Source organism: Streptopelia decaocto (assembly GCF_964273445.1).
Source record: "Streptopelia decaocto genome assembly, chromosome: 2".
In the NCBI taxonomy this organism is placed as follows: domain Eukaryota; kingdom Metazoa; phylum Chordata; class Aves; order Columbiformes; family Columbidae; genus Streptopelia; species Streptopelia decaocto.
The window spans coordinates 4,800,113-4,820,620 of record NC_138655.1 but is presented as its reverse complement, the minus strand read 5'-3'; the positions used below and the strand labels follow the sequence as shown (position 1 = coordinate 4,820,620).

Here is a 20,508-nt window from a genome sequence, read left to right as displayed (position 1 = left end):
ATTCCTTCTACATGGTCAACTTAACGCCATCCTCGTGCATTAGAGACAATACATGGCCAAAGCCTCTTCTATTTATCAACAGCCTCCTCTTATCAACAACCTCCTCTTATCAACAGCCTCCTCATCTACTTATCAACATCCTCCTCATTTACTTATCAACATCCTCCTCATCTTACACCAAAAGGCAGATATTTAATTAGCTCCAAGATTAAGTTTTGTATAGAAAAAAAAATTACATGATTTTTGTGATTATAAAAAGGGAATCCCCTTCCCAATCCCAGTGCAGAAATGTGTTGATAGAAATTATCATCCTGTGATTTGTATCTGAATTCTACGGTGCTAAAAAGTGGAAAGTAAATCGGTCCTTGTTTCCAGAACCAGTTTGCTTTACGTCTCCCCAAACTTCTACCTGTATTTCTAGACTCACCTCAATATCCAAGAACCTGAGTAATGCTAATGTAACATGACAGAAACATAGAATCATGTCGGTTGGAAAAGACCTTCAGGATCATCGAGTCCAACAATAACCTAACCCATGTCCCTAAGAACCTCGTCTAAATGCCTTTTCAACCCCTCCAGGGATGGTGACTCCACAGTAGCAACAACCAGGTGTATAATAAATACTCCAATAATTATTTCATCTCTCTCCATCTACCATATGCAGCCAAATCCTTTTACACCTCAGCACAGGGCAAAGCGATCGTGACCCCACTGAGCCAATTGATGCTAATACCATCTGATTTAAGTGGCAGCTCTTGCTATTTACGATCAAGGACAAATCTGTGCTTTGGCGCACGGCCCAACAAAGCAGGTATCTCAAATCACAGGATTTAATAAATCCATTTTGCCACTGTGATCTTCAGAGAAATGGGAATACTAGGCCTCGATTCAAATATTCCACCTACCTGCTTAATATCATGGTATTGGCCCAAAAGCGCGTAGGGGCAGTAGGAGATACTCATGGAGACGATTCCCATCGTGCTGATCATGATCATGGTGACGTACACGTTGGGGAACATGGCCATGACCGCGGTGCCCAGAGAAAAACCCAGCGTGCCCAGGATGTAGATCACTTTGATACTAAGGTCGTAGTTGTCCAAGTATTTCTGCAACAAGGCTGCGGAGATCGAGAATAAAACATCGATATCAGTTTAGCTGGTGAAGCTTTTGACGTGGTCATGACAATTTCAGAGTGTATTCCAAGCCAAAATTGTCTGGTTTATCTGTTAGCAGAGGACACAAAAGACTTTTGGAAATACATATTTTTGATTTTAAAAACATCCTTTGCAAAAACCCTCTTATATACGCTTGAATCTTCTAACAAGCGTAATTTTAATTTCCTAATGAGCGGCTAAGTGCCAGTCAATATCCTTTGACAGCATTTTGTGCTTTATGCCACTTACCAATCTGCTCACATTCCCACCTCTACATTTGGAGGAATTTTTTAATATTGATTCTTAAATCCCCCCCTTACGGCCACGTGAAACACTTTTCCAAAATACCCTTCACCCCAAACAAGGAGGTGGATGCTAACTGAATAAAACCTATTTTTACCTCGCAAATACACGTCCGAAGTGCGTTCCGATTGTGCAGAGACTCTTACCTGAGCAAACAGCAGCAGTAGCAGCATAAATCACCAGTCCCCAGCATCCCATCTGAACTCCAGCGTTATAGGCCTGTAATTCGGTGGAGTTAAAAGGGGCCTGCAACAAAAGAACACACACAAAGCTGTTTTCTTGTAACGAGCGCACCTCAGAAACGAGTCATTATAAGCGTGTCTGCCAACGGTGATGGTTCCCTTACTTTTGGATCGCCCTGGAAGATGACCTGTCCCATGAAATCCGTATAGAACACGGCTTCAGCAATGATGGAAAACCACGTCAGGAGGTGACAGACGCAGAGTCTCAGCAGCTCCTTCGGCATCTTCAGCATCGACAACCACAGGAGCCTGACCGTGGTCTCGGTTTCCCCCTCTTCGCTCTCCGTGTCGCCGCTGGAATTCGTGGTGCCGCTCTGGTTCCTGTGCCTGTACCTCTGCCGCTGCCGCTTCTGCATGTCGTAGATGTCGTTCATGCTGCGCGAGGACTTGATCAAGACGACGGCGTTGGCCCGACGAAAGCGGTAGCGGTGCGAGCCTATTTTGCCGTAGTAGGAGAAGGTGTAAGATGGTTGACGGTAGAACATGTGCCGCCGTCTTCGCATGGAGTTGGAAGTGCTAGATTGCTTCATGCCTATCCTAGCGTGCCCGTTGAGGAACTCTTTTGGTAGGGAGCCGTTCTCGTTTGGGCCTTTGTCCTCGTTGAGGCGATTATCAAGCAACATTTCCTCCTCCTTCTCGTTGTCCCTGAGGAAAACAGACAAGTGGTTGAGTTTGGACTTCATGGTTTCTTGGCTTGTGTTGTGGGGAGTGTTCGGATACGAAGCGTCCTGAAAAATGGAGGGTTCGATGTCGTGGAGAAAAAGCAGCTCCGATTCGATTTCCAACGTAGCGTCGGGCATGTGCAGAACCGAGTCGCTCTTACTTCTTACAATGTTCACGTCGAGGAACTCCATATTGAGATCGTGCTCTGACTGAACCTCGTCGTGGAACATCGAGGCCCCGTAGGGCTCCTCCTCATTAATTACATTCAGCCGATTTAAAGGGGGGAGGCTACTGCTGAATTTGACACTGGAAAGCGTGTCTCCTTCATCATCAATCCTGTCCTGCTGAGGGTTATATTGCTCTTCTTCAATGCTAAAAAGGTGGAGAGCGACGGAGACAGAGAAAATAATGGCTGCAAAGAAGAAAAGGACTTGCTCTTGAGATTTAAAAATACTACCCAAGAAGGTCTGTGTCCAGTCCAGCCCTCCTAACATATAACCGATTGCTCCTCCAAGACCTGTGGAAGAGAAAACATGAGAAGTGAGGCCAGGAAGAATCGATTCGGTCACAAGTTGGCTCATCAGGAAGACTTAACAGCCGCTAAAATCATCTGGACTAATTCCATACCGGCTGAAAACGCGTGGATGTTAAGGGCCATGTCTTGTTCTTCGCTGTCCACCACATCCAACAGGTAGGCCCGGATCGGCCCTTCTGTTGCATCAGCGCAAAAGTCCAGCACCACGACACCGAGCACCGTGAGGACGATACCGATGGGCTGCTTGTCCGGCACGTCGCCGATAGCCAGACCTGGGGGAAAAGGGACGAGGAATCTGAGCACGTCATCCAAAGGGAAAACCGCTACGAGCAGAAGAGAAAGGCGGTCAACACGCTCACTGGAAACATTTCTTTACAGACTAAAATGACAATTTTGACTCTTTGACACAGTGGGACAAAGATGATGTTTTTTATATTTCTAAGGCTGACGTTTATTTTTCAAAATGTTCTTTTTCAGGTATCCCTTAAACCTTTGACAGCCTTGGGTGTTATTTCATGTTCCTCACATGCATTTTACTTCAAATGGGGCCTGTTTTATTCAATATATTCATCAATGATTTGGACGAGGGAATAGAGTGACTGTCAGCAAGTTTGCTGATGACACCAAGCTGGGAGGAGTGGCTGACACGGCAGAGGCTGTGCTGCCATCAGAGACCTGGACAGGCTGGAGAGCTGGGCGGGGAAAAATTGAATGAAATAGAACAAGGGCAAGTGTAGAGTCTTGTATCTGGGCAGAACAACCCCAGGTTCCAGTATAAGTTGGGGAACGACCTGTTGGAGAGCAGTGTAGGGGAAAGGGACCTGGGGGTCCTGGGGACAGCAGGATGAGCATGAGCCAGCACTGGGCCCTTGTGGCCAGGAAGCCAATGGTACCTGGCGTGGATGAGAAGGGGGTGGTCAGTAGGTCAGAGAGGTTCTCCTGCCCCTCTACTCTGCCCTGGGGAGACCACACCTGGAATATTGTGTCCAGTTGTGGCCCCTCAGTTCCAGCAGGACAGGGAACTGCTGGAGAGAGTCCAGCGCAGGGCAACAAAGATGCTGAAGGGAGTGGAGCATCTCCCGTGTGAGGAAAGGCTGAGGGAGCTGGGGCTCTGGAGCTGGTGGAGAGGAGACTCAGGGGTGACCTCATTCATGGTTACAGATATGTAAAGGGTGAGTGTCAGGAGGATGGAGCCAGGCTCTTCTCGGTGACAACCAATGATAGCACAAGGGGCAATGGGTACAAACTGGGACACAGGAGGTTCCACTTAAATATGAGAAGAAAGTTCTTCCCGATGAGGGTGGCAGAGCCTGGCCCAGGCTGCCCAGGGAGGTTGTGGAGTCTCCTTCTGTGCAGACATTCCAACCCGCCTGGACACCTTCCTGTGTAACCTCATCTGGGTGTTCCTGCTCCATGGGGGGATTGACCTGGATGAGCTTTCCAGGTCCCTTCCAACCCCTGACATTCTCTGATTCTCTGAAATGCTGAAGACTATTTTTCTAAGAGATGAGAACACCCAAACCCAAACCTTTAAAGGTCCCTTCCAACCCAAACTATCCTACGATACCTCATCTATCTGTTACAAACACAGGTAAATACATTTCTGACACAGAGATTAACATGTAACGGTTGCTGCACAACACAATAAAGCATAATATAACCCCCGACCTCTCTCTTTGCATTTCTTAAACATTCGTGTTTTCTAGATAAATTTTAGAAGCAAAACTTTTGAAGATGCAGCAACACAAAGGTATTTGGCATTGCAAAAAACATCAGTCAGCTTCTGTTGATAGCAAGGGCTGAAATGCTCTTTGTCTACAGAGGAAAAAGGCATCATTAATGTATATATAGCAGCTGGAGAATTCTTCAAGCAATAAAACATGACATAAGCGTGAATTACTTGAATTGCAGAGATTTAAACATTACGTGTGCAGGACTCTGATAAAACCGTTAGCGTAACTGATGAAAATGCCCGTGGAAAGAGATGAACTGGCTAAGCCACCAAAAAGTCATCTAAATCTCAAGTGCTACGATTCCTGCATATTCCATCCTCATTTCTACCAAGTCCTCTGAATGCTAAAGAAGTTTCTATGTGTTCCACGCTCGGCTGAATCTTATAGGAGGAAAAAATGGTGTCAGAGCTTTAGATTTCTTGGAAACCTGAAGAGAAAAGGAGTTGAATAAGATGGATACGCAGCTGTTCTCCCGGGATGCGGTTGTACCACTATGAGGATTATAAATCTCTTTTTTAGCATGTTCTTGTGCTTCTTGTTCCCCTCCTGATGACTCCGAGTGCCAGGTTATGAAAAAGGGTGAGATATAATGAGCACCTTGTGTTTTTGCAGCATCTCCTGCTAATTGAAGTGAGGATTGCAAGGAACTGGAGACGAAATGTGAACATAAAATGGGAAGACAGACAATGAAAGTGTACAGGGTCCATCTAGAAGAAAATCTGGTTACAAATGAGGCCTTTTCCTGCAAACTGCCAGACACCCCCTTTTGCAAGAGCCTGGTAAGCAACGTCTTTCCTCTCTAAAAAGTGACACAAGTCACCATTTCCAAAAGTTCCATTAAAAAGAGACTAAATTACTGCATCATATTGCACATCTGCTCTAAATAGTAGATCAAGTGCTGCCTTACGCTGAGGAAAATTGAATGTTAGTGGCAAATCTCTGCCTTCTAGTCCAGAATGGGTTTAGAGGAGACCATGGAATGAGGTATAGTGGTGGTTATAGCTTTCAGAAGAGGGTATTTGTTCAAAATCTACCACGAGAACGTCCCAGGAATGGCTGCATCAAGCACACGGCTCACTTTGCACTGTGGTGCAATAACCTCTGTGTTTCAATGAAGTTTCATTGGCCTGGAGTAGCTGGAAAGTAGCACCGGAGTATCTGGAAAGCGCAGGTTTTCTAGAAAACGATATTATACTGTGTATCAAAGAATTAGAGAAAATCAGTGTTTTCTGCTGATTTATTACAAATAAACCTATAAAGCGCGTGTGAGCTTTGCTTGGCAGCATCAATCCCCACTGACCTAAACCATTCTGTGGAAATAAGAGCTTCCCATCAATGAAAATCTGGTGCGAGGGCTGCAATTAACATCTCGCACACATCTGGATGAGGAGGAGCGAGCCTTGGAAACACAAAGTACAATTGATACCGTATGTCAGCAATTCGAATAATCAACATTTATTGCTTGGGTGAATTAAGAAAAAAAACAGAAGCTAAATATCATTCATCTGAACAGTCTGGACGTTGTGGTTTGTAGAAGATTAGAAAGCATCATATGGCAGCCCAATCTGGCTTTAAAAATGCTGAGTTAAGGTGACGTTCCACGCATTTCCCTCAATAGGAAAACTTTTTCACAATAGAGCTGCGTCTGACCCCCCCACCAAGAAAATAAGAGGGGCAAGAGGATATTAATAGGTGCTAAGTTCCTTTCGTTTCCATTGGTACAAGGGCCACGTGAACACTTCCCCACATGTACTTGCTGTCACCTCTCACACTAAATTCACAAAGAGATTGGAGATTGTAGATTAAGTTCAGTAGTAAACTATGTTCAAGGGAAACTATTTTTACCAGCTTGATGGGGGCTCGGGAAAAATTATTTTCCCACATAATTTTGGGTAAACAAATATTAACTGTGTTCTGGGCTTTTTCAATACCAGGGCTAAGAAAAGCACGAGAAAAAGTGAAAAGATAATTTTTGAAATAATGCTGGAAACAGGATGTGTTGCCAGATACGCATTAAAGGGAGAATGGATCACAACAGGAAACATTTCCCTGTGAACAGGTTGCTACGATTTTCCCATGTCAAAGATCGACCCGATTCGTCTCGGCCACTGCAAACATTATTCTGGCAGCCACTGTATCGATAACGTTGTGTTCATAGTTAGAGCTGTGGTTGTACAATAATTAGCAGCGCAACTTTTGAATAAGAATAATGGATAATGGATAGTTCAAATGAGATTTTAACATAAGTTAAACCAGTTGCGTATCTTTACTTCTTACCTAAAAATCTTAAAGCAGGTAAGTTAGCAGGAGATACACACAGGTGATTTCCTCATTACTTAATATCTTATTTATCATTATCTCTGCTTCCTACATAAAAATCTTAAAGCAGGTAAGTCAGAAGGATATACACATGGGTGATTTCCTTATTATTTATTATCTCATTTGTCACTATCTTTGCTTCCTACATAAAATTCTTAAAGCAGATATGTCAGCAGTATGTACATACGGCTGATTTCCTCATTATTTATCATCTTATTTATCATTACCTTTGCTTCCTACATAAAAATCAAAGAGCAGGTAAGTTAGCAGGAGATACAGATGATTTCCTTATTATTTATTCTTATTTATCATTATCTTTGCTTCCTACATAAAAATCTTAAAGCAAGTAAGTCAGAAGGATATACACAGGGGTGACTTCCTTAATATTTATTTTCTTATTTATCCCCTTATTTATCACTGTCTTTGCTTTCTACAAAACAATCTTAAAGCAGATATTCAGCAGGAAATAGACATGGGTGATTTCCTTGTTATTTATTATCTTATTTATCACCATCTTTGCTTCCTACATAAAATCCTTAGAGCAGATATGTCAGCAGTATATACACATGGCTGATTCCCTCATTATTTATTATCTTATTTATGATTATTTTGGCTTCCTATGTAAAAATCTTAAAGCAGGTATGTTAGCAGGAGATATACATGGGTGATTTCCTTTTTATTGTCTTATTTGAACACAAGCCCTATGGGGAGAGGCTGAGGGAGCTGGGCTTGTTTAGTCTGGAGAAGAGGAGGCTTAGAGCTGAGCTCAGCACTCTCTAGAACTACCTGAAGGGCAGTTCTAGCCAGGTGGGGATTGGTCTCTTCTCCCAGGCATCAGCAATAGGACAAGGGGCCATGGGCTTCAACTCTGCCAGGGAAATTGAGGCTGGAGATTAGAAAGCAATTCTGTGCAGAGAGAGTGGTCAGGCATTGGAATGGCTGCCCAGGGAGGTGCTGGACTCACGGGCCCTGGAGGTTTTTAAGCTGAGATTGGCCATGGCACTTAGTGCCATGATCTAGTCAACGGACTGGAGTTGGACCAAGGGTTGGACTGGATGATCTCTGAGGTCTTTTCCAACCCAGTCGATTCTGTGATTCTGTGATTTATCATCTTTGCTTCCTACATAAAAACCCTAAAGCAGGTATGTCAGCAGGAGATACACGTGGCTGATTTCCTCCTTATTTACCTATAGCGGAGCCGTTGAGGAAAAGCGCAACCCCGAAGAGGACACCGATGCTGAGAGCGAGAATGAACGGCCGCCGGCGGCCCCAGCTCAGCGTGCAGCGGTCACTGGCCGAACCGATGAGCGGAGTGAAGATCAAGCCCAGGATGGGGCTGAGGAACCAGGTGAGGCTGTAGTATTGCTCGGGAAGACCTGAAAGAAAAACAGAAATCACTGAAAGGTCGCATGGTACACACAAAACATTTCGTTCCATACATTGCGCTCATGTCGTAGCTTTACATTGAAGTTTACCAGGAGTAAATTCCCTCTCCAACAACTCAGTTAAGATTTATCATTGGTTAAAAAACCCTAAGGACGGTATAGATCACAAATCTTTCAAATACCTAAAGGTAATAAAGGGTCCCTGGACGTTTTTAAAATGAGATTGGCCATGGCACTTAGTGCCATGATCTAGTAAACGGACTAAAGTTGGACCAAGGGTTGGACTCGATGATCTCTGAGGTCTTTTCCAACCCAGTCGATTCTGTGATTCTGTATAGTTAAAGTACTGAAATAAAAGTGAAAAAAATAACATATATATACATATATATATACACACACACCCCTAACAATGGAATCACCAGTCTAGATGAGTTACTACTGTCCAAAAAATCACACTTTTGCCATGTGTGCTGATTATTTTTTGCCAGCCTTTATGTATAAGCATCCCCCAGGTCTCCAGTGTAGAAGCCCCATAACTTTGCTGCATCCACTGGCCATTTGTGGACCATAAAATCCAAGATTTTTGGGATGCTCGGAAAGTTACTTGGTTGTCACGGACACAAATCCCCTTCTCAGCGAAACTTTTAACGTTAAATGTGAGATGAACATAATAGCTACGCTGTTCATCTAGGACCAGCACCTTAAAGAGGTTTAACAGACTGACAGCGATGTAAAGAACGTGGCTGTTGTATGAAATGCCCCATTTCTAAGCACAACAATGTTAATTTATAAACTTGAACAATGGACAAGAAAACAAAAAGCAATTATTCATTATGCTTATCTCTGCCTTTTGTTTTTCAGAGCTGAGGTGACTATTCATAGGATCGGACGGACACAAATTTGATTTATTTGCTAATATTTACCTAGAAAAAACCCTTGTTACAAATAATAATTCCTGGGGTCCCCAGGTTCCAGTATAAGTTGGGGAACGAGCTGTTGGATAGCAGTGTAGGGGAAAGGGACCTGGGGGTCCTGGGGACAGCAGGGTGACCATGAGCCAGCACTGGGCCCTTGTGGCCAGGAAGCCAATGGTACCTGGGGTGGATGAGAAGGGGGTGGTCAGTAGGTCAGAGAGGTTCTCCTGCCCCTCTGCTCTGCCCTGGGGAGACCACAGCTGGAATATTGTGTCCAGTTGTGGCCCCTCAGTTCCAGCAGGACAGGGAACTGCTGGAGAGAGTCCAGCGCAGGGCAACCAAGATGCTGGAGGGAGTGGAGCATCTCCCGTGTGAGGAAAGGCTGAGGGAGCTGGGGCTCTGGAGCTGGACAAGAGGAGACTCAGGGGTGACCTCATTCATGGAGATCAATATGGAAAGGGGGAGTGTCAGGAGGATGGAGCCAGGCTCTTCTCGGTGACAACCAATGATAGGACAAGGGGCAATGGGTACAAACTGGAACACAGGAGGTTCCACTTAAATTTGAGAAGAAACTTCTTCCTGGTGAGGGTGGCAGAGCCTGGCCCAGGCTGCCCAGGGAGGTTGTGGAGTCTCCTTCTGTGCAGACATTCCAACCCGCCTGGACACCTTCCTGTGTAACCTCATCTGGGTGTTCCTGCTCCATGGGGGGATTGCACTGGATGAGCTTTCCAGGTCCCTTCCAACCCCTGACATTCTGGGATTCTGTGAAAAGCAATGACCTGCAGATGGCAGAATGACCCAGAGCTCCTTCAAGATCCATCTCCCTTTATCAGGTATCTGCTTTACCGCGTTTCTTAGCAAAACATTCAAAACAAACCAAATTTCTCACAGTGCCAAGACTGAAAAAACTCAGTTTCTTTACCCTGGAAGGAAAACCATTTATTATGCAAAACCACATATTGTGAATTTGAGTTGTATTTGACCTTCGCTGGCGAGATCAACCTGTACCTCGTGCTGCCTTTTTCAGGCATCCGGTACCGAGCAGGATTATACCAATCCCTGCCCAAAATAGTCCACGCTGCGAATTTGGAAATCTAATCTGGTGTTTAAAGTACCATCAAATAAATCTTGACAAACAATGCTGGCTTCTTCCACCAGATAAATCAGATTTTCTTTGCGGCGACGCGGAGTTCACGATATAGGAAAATATGCTATTTTTTTAAATAAATAACCAATTTCATCATCAGGATTCAAAACACCAGGGGCCTAGGTCTATTTGATTGGACTCTGGCTAAGGAACAAGCTGATGGCGACAGCCGCCTAAACGAGTAAAGAGTTATTAGAAGAAATTTGCCTCTTTCAACCTGCACTTTTGGACCAAATGTGCCCATGGGGAATGGGGAAAGTATCCTGGTGTGTTTAACCGGCACCTCACCTGCTCCGGGATGCAAACGCAGATCAGTGCCTGGGCTGGCATATAGACAGGGAATCTGCTTCCAAAGAACTTAACGATGGGAAAGAGGAAACATTTAGTTCAAGGCAAGCTAAACCAAACGGTAGGCAGGTTATGATTCATTGGGGTGAGTGATTTTTCTGCAGGATACGGAAGAAATGGCAATGTGTAAATACTCATCCCATTTTGCCTCCAGAGCCATCCCACTGAGCGGCAGTTACGCAGCGGAGGTTGCTGTGAGGTGTCTGGGGAGACCTTATTGTGGCCTTTCTGTACTTAAAAGGGGCCTGTAAAAAAGATGGGGACAGACTTTTGAGCAGGGCCTGTTGTGATAGGACAAGGGTGATGGTTTTAAACTAAAGGAGGGAGATTGAGGCTGGACATGAAGGAATTTTAGATACTGAGGGTGGTGAAACACTGGCCCAGGTTGGCCAGAGAGGTGGTGGATGAACCATCCCTGGAGACATCCCAGGCCAGGCTGGACGGGGCTCTGAGCAACCTGAGCTGGTGAAGATGTCCCTGCTCATGGCAGGGGTGGCACTGGATGAGCTTTGAATGCCCCTTCCAACACAAACTGTTCTATAATCCTATATGATTCTATGAAGACAGCTTCCTCAGCAGAATGTTCCTCTAGTTATTTAACCCTTGATCCTTATTTCCAGTGGGAACATTTCTGTCCCGAGCAAATGGCTCTTGCAGTGCTTTGCCTAATAGATCAGACAACCTGCTCCAACCTGGCACCTTTTCCTGCCACGTGTTTCTGGGCATTCAGCAAATCTATTTTAATCTTCCCTCCTGAAAGGAGCTTCACCACCCTCTGCTTTCCAAACCTTTCCATCCATCAACCATCCTCCTCAGTTTCTTTGCACCATGAGGTTTTATAGCAGAACACCTTTACTTTTTCTCAGAGACTATTTTAAATAGCAATTTGACTGGAAATCTCTGGCTTGAATGAAATATAGGGTCTCGTCACTAAAGACAGCCCATTCTCGGTAAACATGAGACTTTTGATTTAAATATGGTGCTTAAGTTAAAAACAAAATAACAAATTGCTGTTACCCAAACAAGTTTTGCATCAGCTCCTGCCTGTGGCCATGCAGATATGGGTCATTCTGCACACGGACCTGCAGCAGATTAAATAGCTGATATTTTTGCTTAACCGTGAATTATCACTGAAATAAGGGCAGCACATCTCTACTGTCACCGACATCCGAAATCATTTGATGTCATATCACTGCCAGGGAACACAAGTTTTTCTTCTGAATGATGTTGTGACTTGTGAATTATGAGCTGGGACATCTCGATCGAGCTCCTCCATCAGTGAACACTTGAGATGTGGTGGGAAGGTTTTGTAGTAAATCATCCAGTTGCTTTACATAAACACAAGGGCTGAATGCTGGCGAGAGCTCCGGTAGTAGCATTACAAGCATTATCCTATTTTATATGAATAAACAGCCTTAAATAGATAGATGTAAATAAAATGGATCCAATTAAACGACCTTATTTTAATATTCCAACATACGCTGAGACAACCGAACATGCTTTGTAGCCACAGGTAACCAACTCTCATAGAAATGTCCTAAGATTGTTAAAAAACACAGTGTTTTTTACAGGCAGCATTACTTGACTTCAGTGCTTTAAAGGTCAACTTGGTAATAACTCCAAATCAGATTAAGTCCCTCATTTGGGTTTGTAAAAGAAAGGAAGAAAGGGGAGTCAGGGGACAGAGACTGGCTTTAATTTCCCTGATCGAAAAGGGTGATCTTCCTAACATCTAAGGATCATAAATTAAAGCTTAAATCCAGATATTTACATTAAAAACATCTTCCTGTGCAAAAGACATGAAAAAAGACCTTAGAAAAAGAGGCCACGCTAAAAATCTATATGAGAATAAATAGTTTCATGTTAAGAAAAAGGGAAGAATTTCTAAAAAAGCTTTCAGTGCTCCTCCACGTAAACAGGAAAGGATACATTTCAAGTGAAGCAATTCCCACAGATTGTATAATGGTATGTATAATAAATGTAATCAATGTATAATAAATGTATAATCAACGCGAACACAACCTGCTTTTTCTCTTGCTGGAGCAGTCATGCCATGGGACAACTTCTATAACCAAAGTGGCAGGGCTTTTATAAATTGAATTCCAAGCGTAAACCAGCAGTTCATAACATCATCACATGTGTTTTATACACCGTTACGCAGAATTCAAAACAGTTATAATTTATTAAGTGAAGCGTATGACTTTATCGTAAGTCCGTAACCGGTGATATCGTCACATTAGAATTTAGTTGGTTGCTCAAGAGAGGTATTAGAGAAGATTCCTGGTGGGAAGCTGGGGCTGGAAAAATTAATAGGAGGTTCAGCCTGGAGAACAGGAGGTTGAGGGGAGACCTTTACCATCCCTGGAGGGGTTTAAAAGACACATAGATGAGGTTTTCTGGGACATGATTTAACGCCAGTGTTTGGTTAAATGGTTGGACTTGATCTTGAGGGTCTTTTCCAACCCAAATGATTCCATCAGGACTGTTGCTGGAAAGTCAGACTTTGTAAAGCTCACAGCCATGTCCTACCACGGGTCTTCCAGGAAAGAGCTTCCCGAGGCAATGAGCACCACCTCCGCTGTCCCAAGACATCAGACCATTCCTTGTAGATGATGTTCTTCAAATTCATGCTTCATACAGCAGCACCTTCAGCATTTCAATAGTAGGTTTGCTGCAGCACTAGACATTTTATAGAATCATAGAATTGTTTTGGTTGGAAGAGAACCTCAGGATCATCGAGTCCAACCTTAACCTGACTCTGGCACTAAACCATGTCCCTAAGAACCTCGTCTATACGTCTTTTAAACCCCCCCAGGGATGGTGACTCCACCACTGCCCTGGGCAGCCTGTTCCAATGCCCAACAACCCTTTCCTTGAAGATTTTTTTCCTAATATTTAATCTGAACCTCCTCTGGCACAACTTGAGGGATATTCTATATTTTCATATCAATAAGAAAGTTCCAGACAGAAGAGGAGAATTTAAACCCCCAAACACTTTTTTTCCCTTAAAAGAGGCTATTTTGGTTTTAGTCTCTTGAATGTCTGCATACACGATACGTATATTTAGGTTGGCGTGCACGACTTGGCAGCAGAAGGAAAATAAATAAGGGAACTGAAAACTGAAATACTTAAAGAGATTGTATGAGTATATATATATATGTGTGTGTGTGTATGTATGAACAACGCAAAACCCCCCAAGTCTTCCAGAGCTTTGCTGCCTCCCAAGAATAAGCGCCAACAATGAAATTTTATAGAAATTAATGTCTGCAAGGGGAACTTTGAAGTTAAAGAAGGTAAGAAGGTTAGGACAGGGAACTGCTGGAGAGAGTCCAGCGCAGGGCAACCAAGATGCTGGAGGGAGTGGAGCATCTCCCGTGTGAGGAAAGGCTGAGGGAGCTGGGGCTCTGGAGCTGGACAAGAGGAGACTGAGGGGTGACCTCATTCATGGTTACAGATATATAAAGGGTGAGTGTCAGGAGGATGGAGCCAGGCTCTTCTCGGTGACAACCAATGATAGGACAAGGGGTAATGGGTTCAAACTGGAACACAAAAGGTTCTACTTAAATTTGAGAAGAAACTTCTTCCTGGTGAGGGTGGCAGAGCCTGGCCCAGGCTGCCCAGGGAGGTTGTGGAGTCTCCTTCTGTGCAGACATTCCAACCCGCCTGGACACCTTCCTGTGTAACCTCATCTGGGTGTTCCTGCTCCATGGGGGGATTGCACTGGATGAGCTTTCCAGGTCCCTTCCAACCCCTGACATTCTGGGATTCTGTGATTACATATCCTAACAGTTCCTTTCTCTGAATATATATGCTGTTATACCTATAGAACTTCACCACTTTATAAGATATTTTAAAAGGAGAAGACAGCTAAGAAGACATCCAAGGCAGGATAAGATGATGACGAGCAGAAACAGAGAAAGGGAATAATCTGACACCAGGAAGCTCCTTCCGATACCTCCACCTAGTGGCAAGGACTGATGCAGAATGTATTTTAAATCAATTGGCTGTGGCGATATGTGTGGCCAGGAGCTCCGCAGCATCCCGTGCACAACAGACATACAGATCTTTGACTACATTGTCATCCATACAACCACCTCACCACAACTTCTTACAGCCAAATATAAGCCGTTCCAAGCGCTGAGAGCTGCTATACCCACCTGGAACGGGCTGTCACTTGGATTTTGTGTGACCAAGAGAAGTATAGGGCAGGAAATGCTTTACCAGAGGCTGCGGAGACTCGCGTGTGGACTCGAAGGCCAAAGCAGCTGCATCCCATTACTGGTTTAACGCTGTTCTCTTATTTTGTCTGTAACTTTCCATCGCCGCGCTTGCCTTGCCAGGTAGCAGCTCTAACCGTGAATCCGCCAACTTGGAAAAGCAACCTGGTGGCCTTTTGGGGGAGGAATAATAACTGGAGGATTATTATTTAGGCTTCTGCTGACAGCTAATCTGAGGAAATACCGAGGAGGGAAAAAAACCCCAACATATTGGATAAACAAGGTTAGTATTTGTGCCGTGAACTGAATCTGGAGCGGGTCACAAGGCAGACTGAGAAGTCTCATACAAATCAGTGAGGAAAAGAAAAGAGCAAAACACAACAACAGCTTCTATTAAGCAGCGCCGAGCGCCACTGAGACCCTGGTAATATGGCATTTCCCAGCCAGCTACAAACAAACAGGACACTGGCTTCTAGTAAATAAGGGTTTGTTTTTTTCCCAGACCAAAAAAAAAGAGCCCAACAATAGTGGGACCAGCGGCGCTCAGGGTTCACAGGAAATGCTCAGTGTGTCACCGTCAGCACAGGGGCTGCGTCAGGTCACGGCTTACAGGGGAGATTGAATCACGTGCGGCGCTTTCTATTCAAAACCTCTTTTTGATAAGTTCTATTGGGGGAAAAATAGTTCTTTATAAGCTTAACAATACGATCTGATATGGGAATAGGATGCTAAGCTCCTGTTTTCACGTGTCAGAAATCATCACCTAGAGACGTGTTTGCACTCTTAAAGCAAACACCACACGGGTTTCTGAACCACAAGCTCTCATGCCCTGCAAATACTTTATATTCCACAAATACTGTGTGTTGCTGAAGATATTTCACATTGATCTGTTTAAAAACACGGTGCTTATCCAAGCTGCTTTGTTTTGAATATATTTTTTAGGAGTGCAGCAATGAAAACCAACGCTTGTCAAAAAGCTGTGAAGAATTAAGAACCTCAGTATCTGCTCTTCATCTTGTTAAAAGACAACCATCGAAACCACTACAAACTCAAGTATTTTAGCTTTGGAGTGTCTATGTGAGGAACAGAATGCAGCTGCAATCAGTGAATAAATGTGCTTTGATACCCACTCCCTTGTATTTATAATAAATACACACAGTTTGCCACACATCCAGGTGCCCTGGGGAAACTGCAAACAATCTTCGTGCCTATTTTGACAACTGTATCACCATCAAACTTCAACCACAAACCCTTTTGCTTCTTGCTGCCTCCCCTCAGATTTTAGACCTTCCAATGGTTTAGAGCTCACGGGGGACCCTGAGCTGCCAAAAAACCCCAAACCTGAGCCAATATATGTTGAATTGATGCACTGGAATAGGCTGGACTGGTGATCTGAGCACTATATTGCGGTACGGTCAGCACTCAGATATTGAGTTTATTGCACCCACCTTCTCACTCCTGCATGGAAATAACAACTCTGACTGACAGGGGAGGGATATGAAAACTCACACTAATTCCTCCTGGTGCCCATTACCATGATTTGAGCAGCTTCCAAATGTGCGAGTACAAGCTTTTAAGAAGGAAATAATTTGAAGTGCTACTTGAAATCACAGTCTGAGATTATCTAAGAGGCAGACTCTAGTTCGTACCTCTAAACGCTCAGTATCTTAGAGCTGCTGGTGTGAAAAGAAACAAAACCCAACCTCAGACTTCATTTTTATGTGAAAATCTTGCTCTTTATCAAATTACACCTGCCCAGCCTGTATGATAAGACAACATTGCTCAAGCCCAGTGCTTGTGCAGAAGCTGCTCTTAACTAATTGCACAATGATAATGGAGGGAGATTATACTGACCGGTACGTATGATCATTTTGCTTGCAAGGAAGAACAAAATCAGCACCATGAGGTTTTTAATAGCTGCTAGCTTTCTACATAAAACCAACAGCCTTTCGAGTTGTCAGGCATCTTTATTCGGTCAGCGACCTGTTGCGATAAACACCACATAAAATATTAATAGAAGCAACATCAAAACCGTGGCTTAAATCTTGCCGCTGGCAAAATTAACATCCTGAAATTCTTCTTGTGCCTGTCAAATAAGAGCTTAGCCTGCAACATTCGCAACCCATCAGCACGTTCTATACATCTCACAGGCAGCAGGACGTGCGCCCTGCAATCTGAATGTACTTTTCTGGAATGCAAAATGTCCATCCTCTCCTTCCCCCTCCTGTTTGGCTCTTGTCAGGAGGGACAATTCTCTGGTGCACTCCATGAATTCATTCTCTCGGCTTCGCTCAGCTGGGCTGTTATTGCTCCAGAAGATATAAAGCAAGGATAGGGCTGCTAGGGATGCAAGAGTGGAGGGATGAAGCACAATTTCAGCCCTTTGGATGGGGTTATTGGCACTGAGGGGAGTGGCAATCAAGAGAACGAATAATTAACAGATATCACAAGGATATAAAAAGCATGGTGCTTCAGGGCACTGACAGTCAAGGGTAAAACGCAGAATATTTTTGCAAAGCTACCAGGAAAAGTCAGGGGGAAAAATCCACGGGGACATTTTGTAGGGGAGAGGGCTGGAAATCTGTCTGTCTGCTTCTATCTCCTATCTTGATTTCAGTAAAGCATTTGACACAGTCTCCCGCAGCATCCTCACAGCTAAACTGAGGGAGTGTGATCTGGACGATCGGGTGGTGAGGTGACTGTGAACTGGCTGAAGGGAAGAAGCCAGAGAGTCGTGGTCAATGGGGCAGAGTCCAGTTGAGGCCTGTATCCAGTGCAGTGCCTCAGGGGGCAGTGCTGGGCCTGTACTATTCAATATATTCATCAATGATTTGGACGAGGGAATAGAGTGACTGTCAGCAAGTTTGCTGATGACACCAAGCTGGGAGGAGTGGCTGACACGGCAGAGGCTGTGCTGCCATCAGAGACCTGGACAGGATGGAGAGCTGGGCGGGGAAAAATGGAATGAAATAGAACAAGGGCAAGTGTAGAGTCTTGAATCTGGGCAGAACAACCCCAGGTTCCAGTACAAGTTGGGGAACGAGCTGTTGGAGAGCAGGGTAGGGGAAAGGGACCTGGGGGTCCTGGGGACAGCAGGATGACCATGAGCCAGCACTGGGCCCTTGTGGCCAGGAAGCCAATGGTACCTGGGGTGGATGAGAAGGGGGTGGTCAGTAGGTCAGAGAGGTTCTCCTGCCCCTCTGCTCTGCCCTGGGGAGACCACACCTGGAATATTGTGTCCAGTTGTGGCCCCTCAGTTCCAGCAGGACAGGGAACTGCTGGAGAGAGTCCAGCGCAGGGCAACCAAGATGCTGCAGGGAGTGGAGCATCTCCCGTGTGAGGAAAGGCTGAGGGAGCTGGGGCTCTGGAGCTGGAGAAGCGGAGACTGAGGGGTGACTCATTCATGGAGATCAATATGGAAAGGGTGAGTGTCAGGAGGATGGAGCCAGGCTCTTCTCAGTGACAACCAATGATAGGACAAGGGGCAATGGGTACAAACTGGAACACAGAAGGTTCCACTTAAATATGAGAAGAAACTTCCTCCTGGTGAGGGTGGCAGAGCCTGGCCCAGGCTGCCCAGGGAGGTTGTGGAGTCTCCTTCTGTGCAGACATTCCAACCCGCCTGGACACCTTCCTGTGTAACCTCATCTGGGTGTTCCTGCTCCATGGGGGGATTGCACTGGATGAGCTTTCCAGGTCCCTTCCAACCCCTGACTTCCTGGGATTCTGGGACAGGGACACCAGCGTCACCGTGACATCCAAACCTTTTACAGCAGATTCTCACCTTTAAAACGCAGCTACATTTCTGCTTTAGTCACAAGGACATAATGACAGAAGAAAACTGGATCTAGATTTAAGATATCTGAACAAAACAATTAATAGGAATATCGAAAGGACGAAATTAGGTTAGAGATGCTGGAAAAAACATCCAGCATTTCCTTAAAACTTGTATTTTAAATTTTAAGTTTCCTCAGTAGCTGGATGTAAACAAGTCACAGTTTTGCAGCAACATCAAATTCCAAGGCTTTGGAAGCTATTACAACTGTCACAGGCCATTCCTACAACTAGACTAGAGCCACCACAACTGAACTGGTAATAAACCAGCGTTCTAGCTCTCCAACAGCTTCACGACAGAAATATTAGCGTGGTGTTTCTCGTACAGAGCCCTGGAGGTGTTTTTAAGGTGTGGAAGAGTAATTCTGGCAAAGCTATTCTGCCTTTGGGTCTAGCAATCGCTTTGGAAATCACCCACGCAAGCGGCGACCGCGCGGGGTTAAATAACCCTTCTGAAAAATGGAATTAAGGGAAGCAGTGACAGGCTCCTTAAAGGATTGCATCAGCCAGTTCTCCCCGTTTTCTGGCTCCATTATTGCTTCTCAACCTCCTTCAACCGTCCTCCCCTTCTCGTATTTGGCAACCGGGGGAGGCAGGAGCGTTTCATTAAGCTCCGCCGCTGTTCCGCCAAAGCTGTCGAAAGGTTTATGCGGCTTCCCCGATGGTTTCTGGTTCATAACCCGGTTTTATGGTGCTGTGTCAGGAAAGAGAAGCATATGGGAAGAGAAAGGAGCCAAAGGTCCGTATGGGAGGGGAAAGGGGGAGCAAAAGCCTCCGAACAGCTGAGGTCTGAGGCATCGGAGAAAGAACAAATGCACAGATCCACAGCAGGCAAATAGGGTTTTCCTCCTAGCGTGTCAAGTAAAGCTTTTAAAGCTTTAATTATTTATGTTAAAGTCCCTAACCCTCCTACTAACCTACAGTAGCAACCTACTAACCTGTAGTAATTCAGGTAGATCATTTCTAGCTTACTGCCATTGTAATAACCCACTTTCCTACTTCCTTATCCAATATATCAAGCAATTGCTAACAGACAGATATGCTGATATTGACTATTTATGAAAGGCCACACATACAACATATGCCCTGCTCAGGGAAAGAGTGAGGACATTTTGCATTATTTTGTTGTAATTATTTATTATTATTATAGTAAAAATGCTTAGCAATTCCTATAGCTTGCACAGAATGATATCCTTACCCAAACAATGGTGTTTATTTTTGCCAAGGGACATTCAGACCACTGAAAAGTGCCAGGTTTACCTAAGCAGCAGCAAAACCTTTTATAATCTTTATAATGAGCTTTCTCCAGGTGGCAGCAGGTAATTAAGCTCCAGAAAGGGCAAAGAAATGCACCATTGCCAAGAATTCCTATCAACTGCTCAGCCTGATTCACTGCAGTCGTCTAGATTATCTGTGCCATCCTTTTTTGGCTCCGGGAAACTTGTTTTTAACGTTTCTTCCTCCCTCGCTTCTTAACCGATATTTAGAAATATAGCACTTTGACACTAATGATAAATTTCCATCACGGAGCTTAACGAGCTGAAACTGAATGGAGATTAAATCTGATGCAACTTCCAGTGTGCTGAGCCAGCAGTAATTAAAGAAAAAGTCTTTTAACCTCCACCAAAAAGCAGATTTAGAGATAGAAGAAAGGTGTTTATATCAAATAAAAAGCTGAGAGCTTCCTTCGCGGTCCTAGAAAAGCGCAGGTTGT

General features: G+C 44.6%; 1 protein-coding gene across 3 annotated transcripts in view; it reads right to left on the bottom strand.

Moving 5' to 3' along the window:
* The window catches only part of SLC45A4 (solute carrier family 45 member 4), a 67,755-nt gene that overhangs the window by 4,820 nt on the left and 42,427 nt on the right, over positions 1-20,508 (bottom strand). For all 3 annotated transcript variants that reach the window (XM_082047126.1, XM_082047125.1, XM_082047127.1), the window contains exons 3-7: positions 8,137-8,325; positions 2,990-3,169; positions 1,804-2,879; positions 1,604-1,703; positions 906-1,117 (exon numbers count right to left, since the gene is read on the bottom strand). In XM_082047126.1, the coding sequence (XP_081903252.1) occupies positions 906-1,117; positions 1,604-1,703; positions 1,804-2,879; positions 2,990-3,169; positions 8,137-8,325 (1,757 nt within the window). The remainder of the gene's footprint in view (positions 1-905; positions 1,118-1,603; positions 1,704-1,803; positions 2,880-2,989; positions 3,170-8,136; positions 8,326-20,508) is intronic.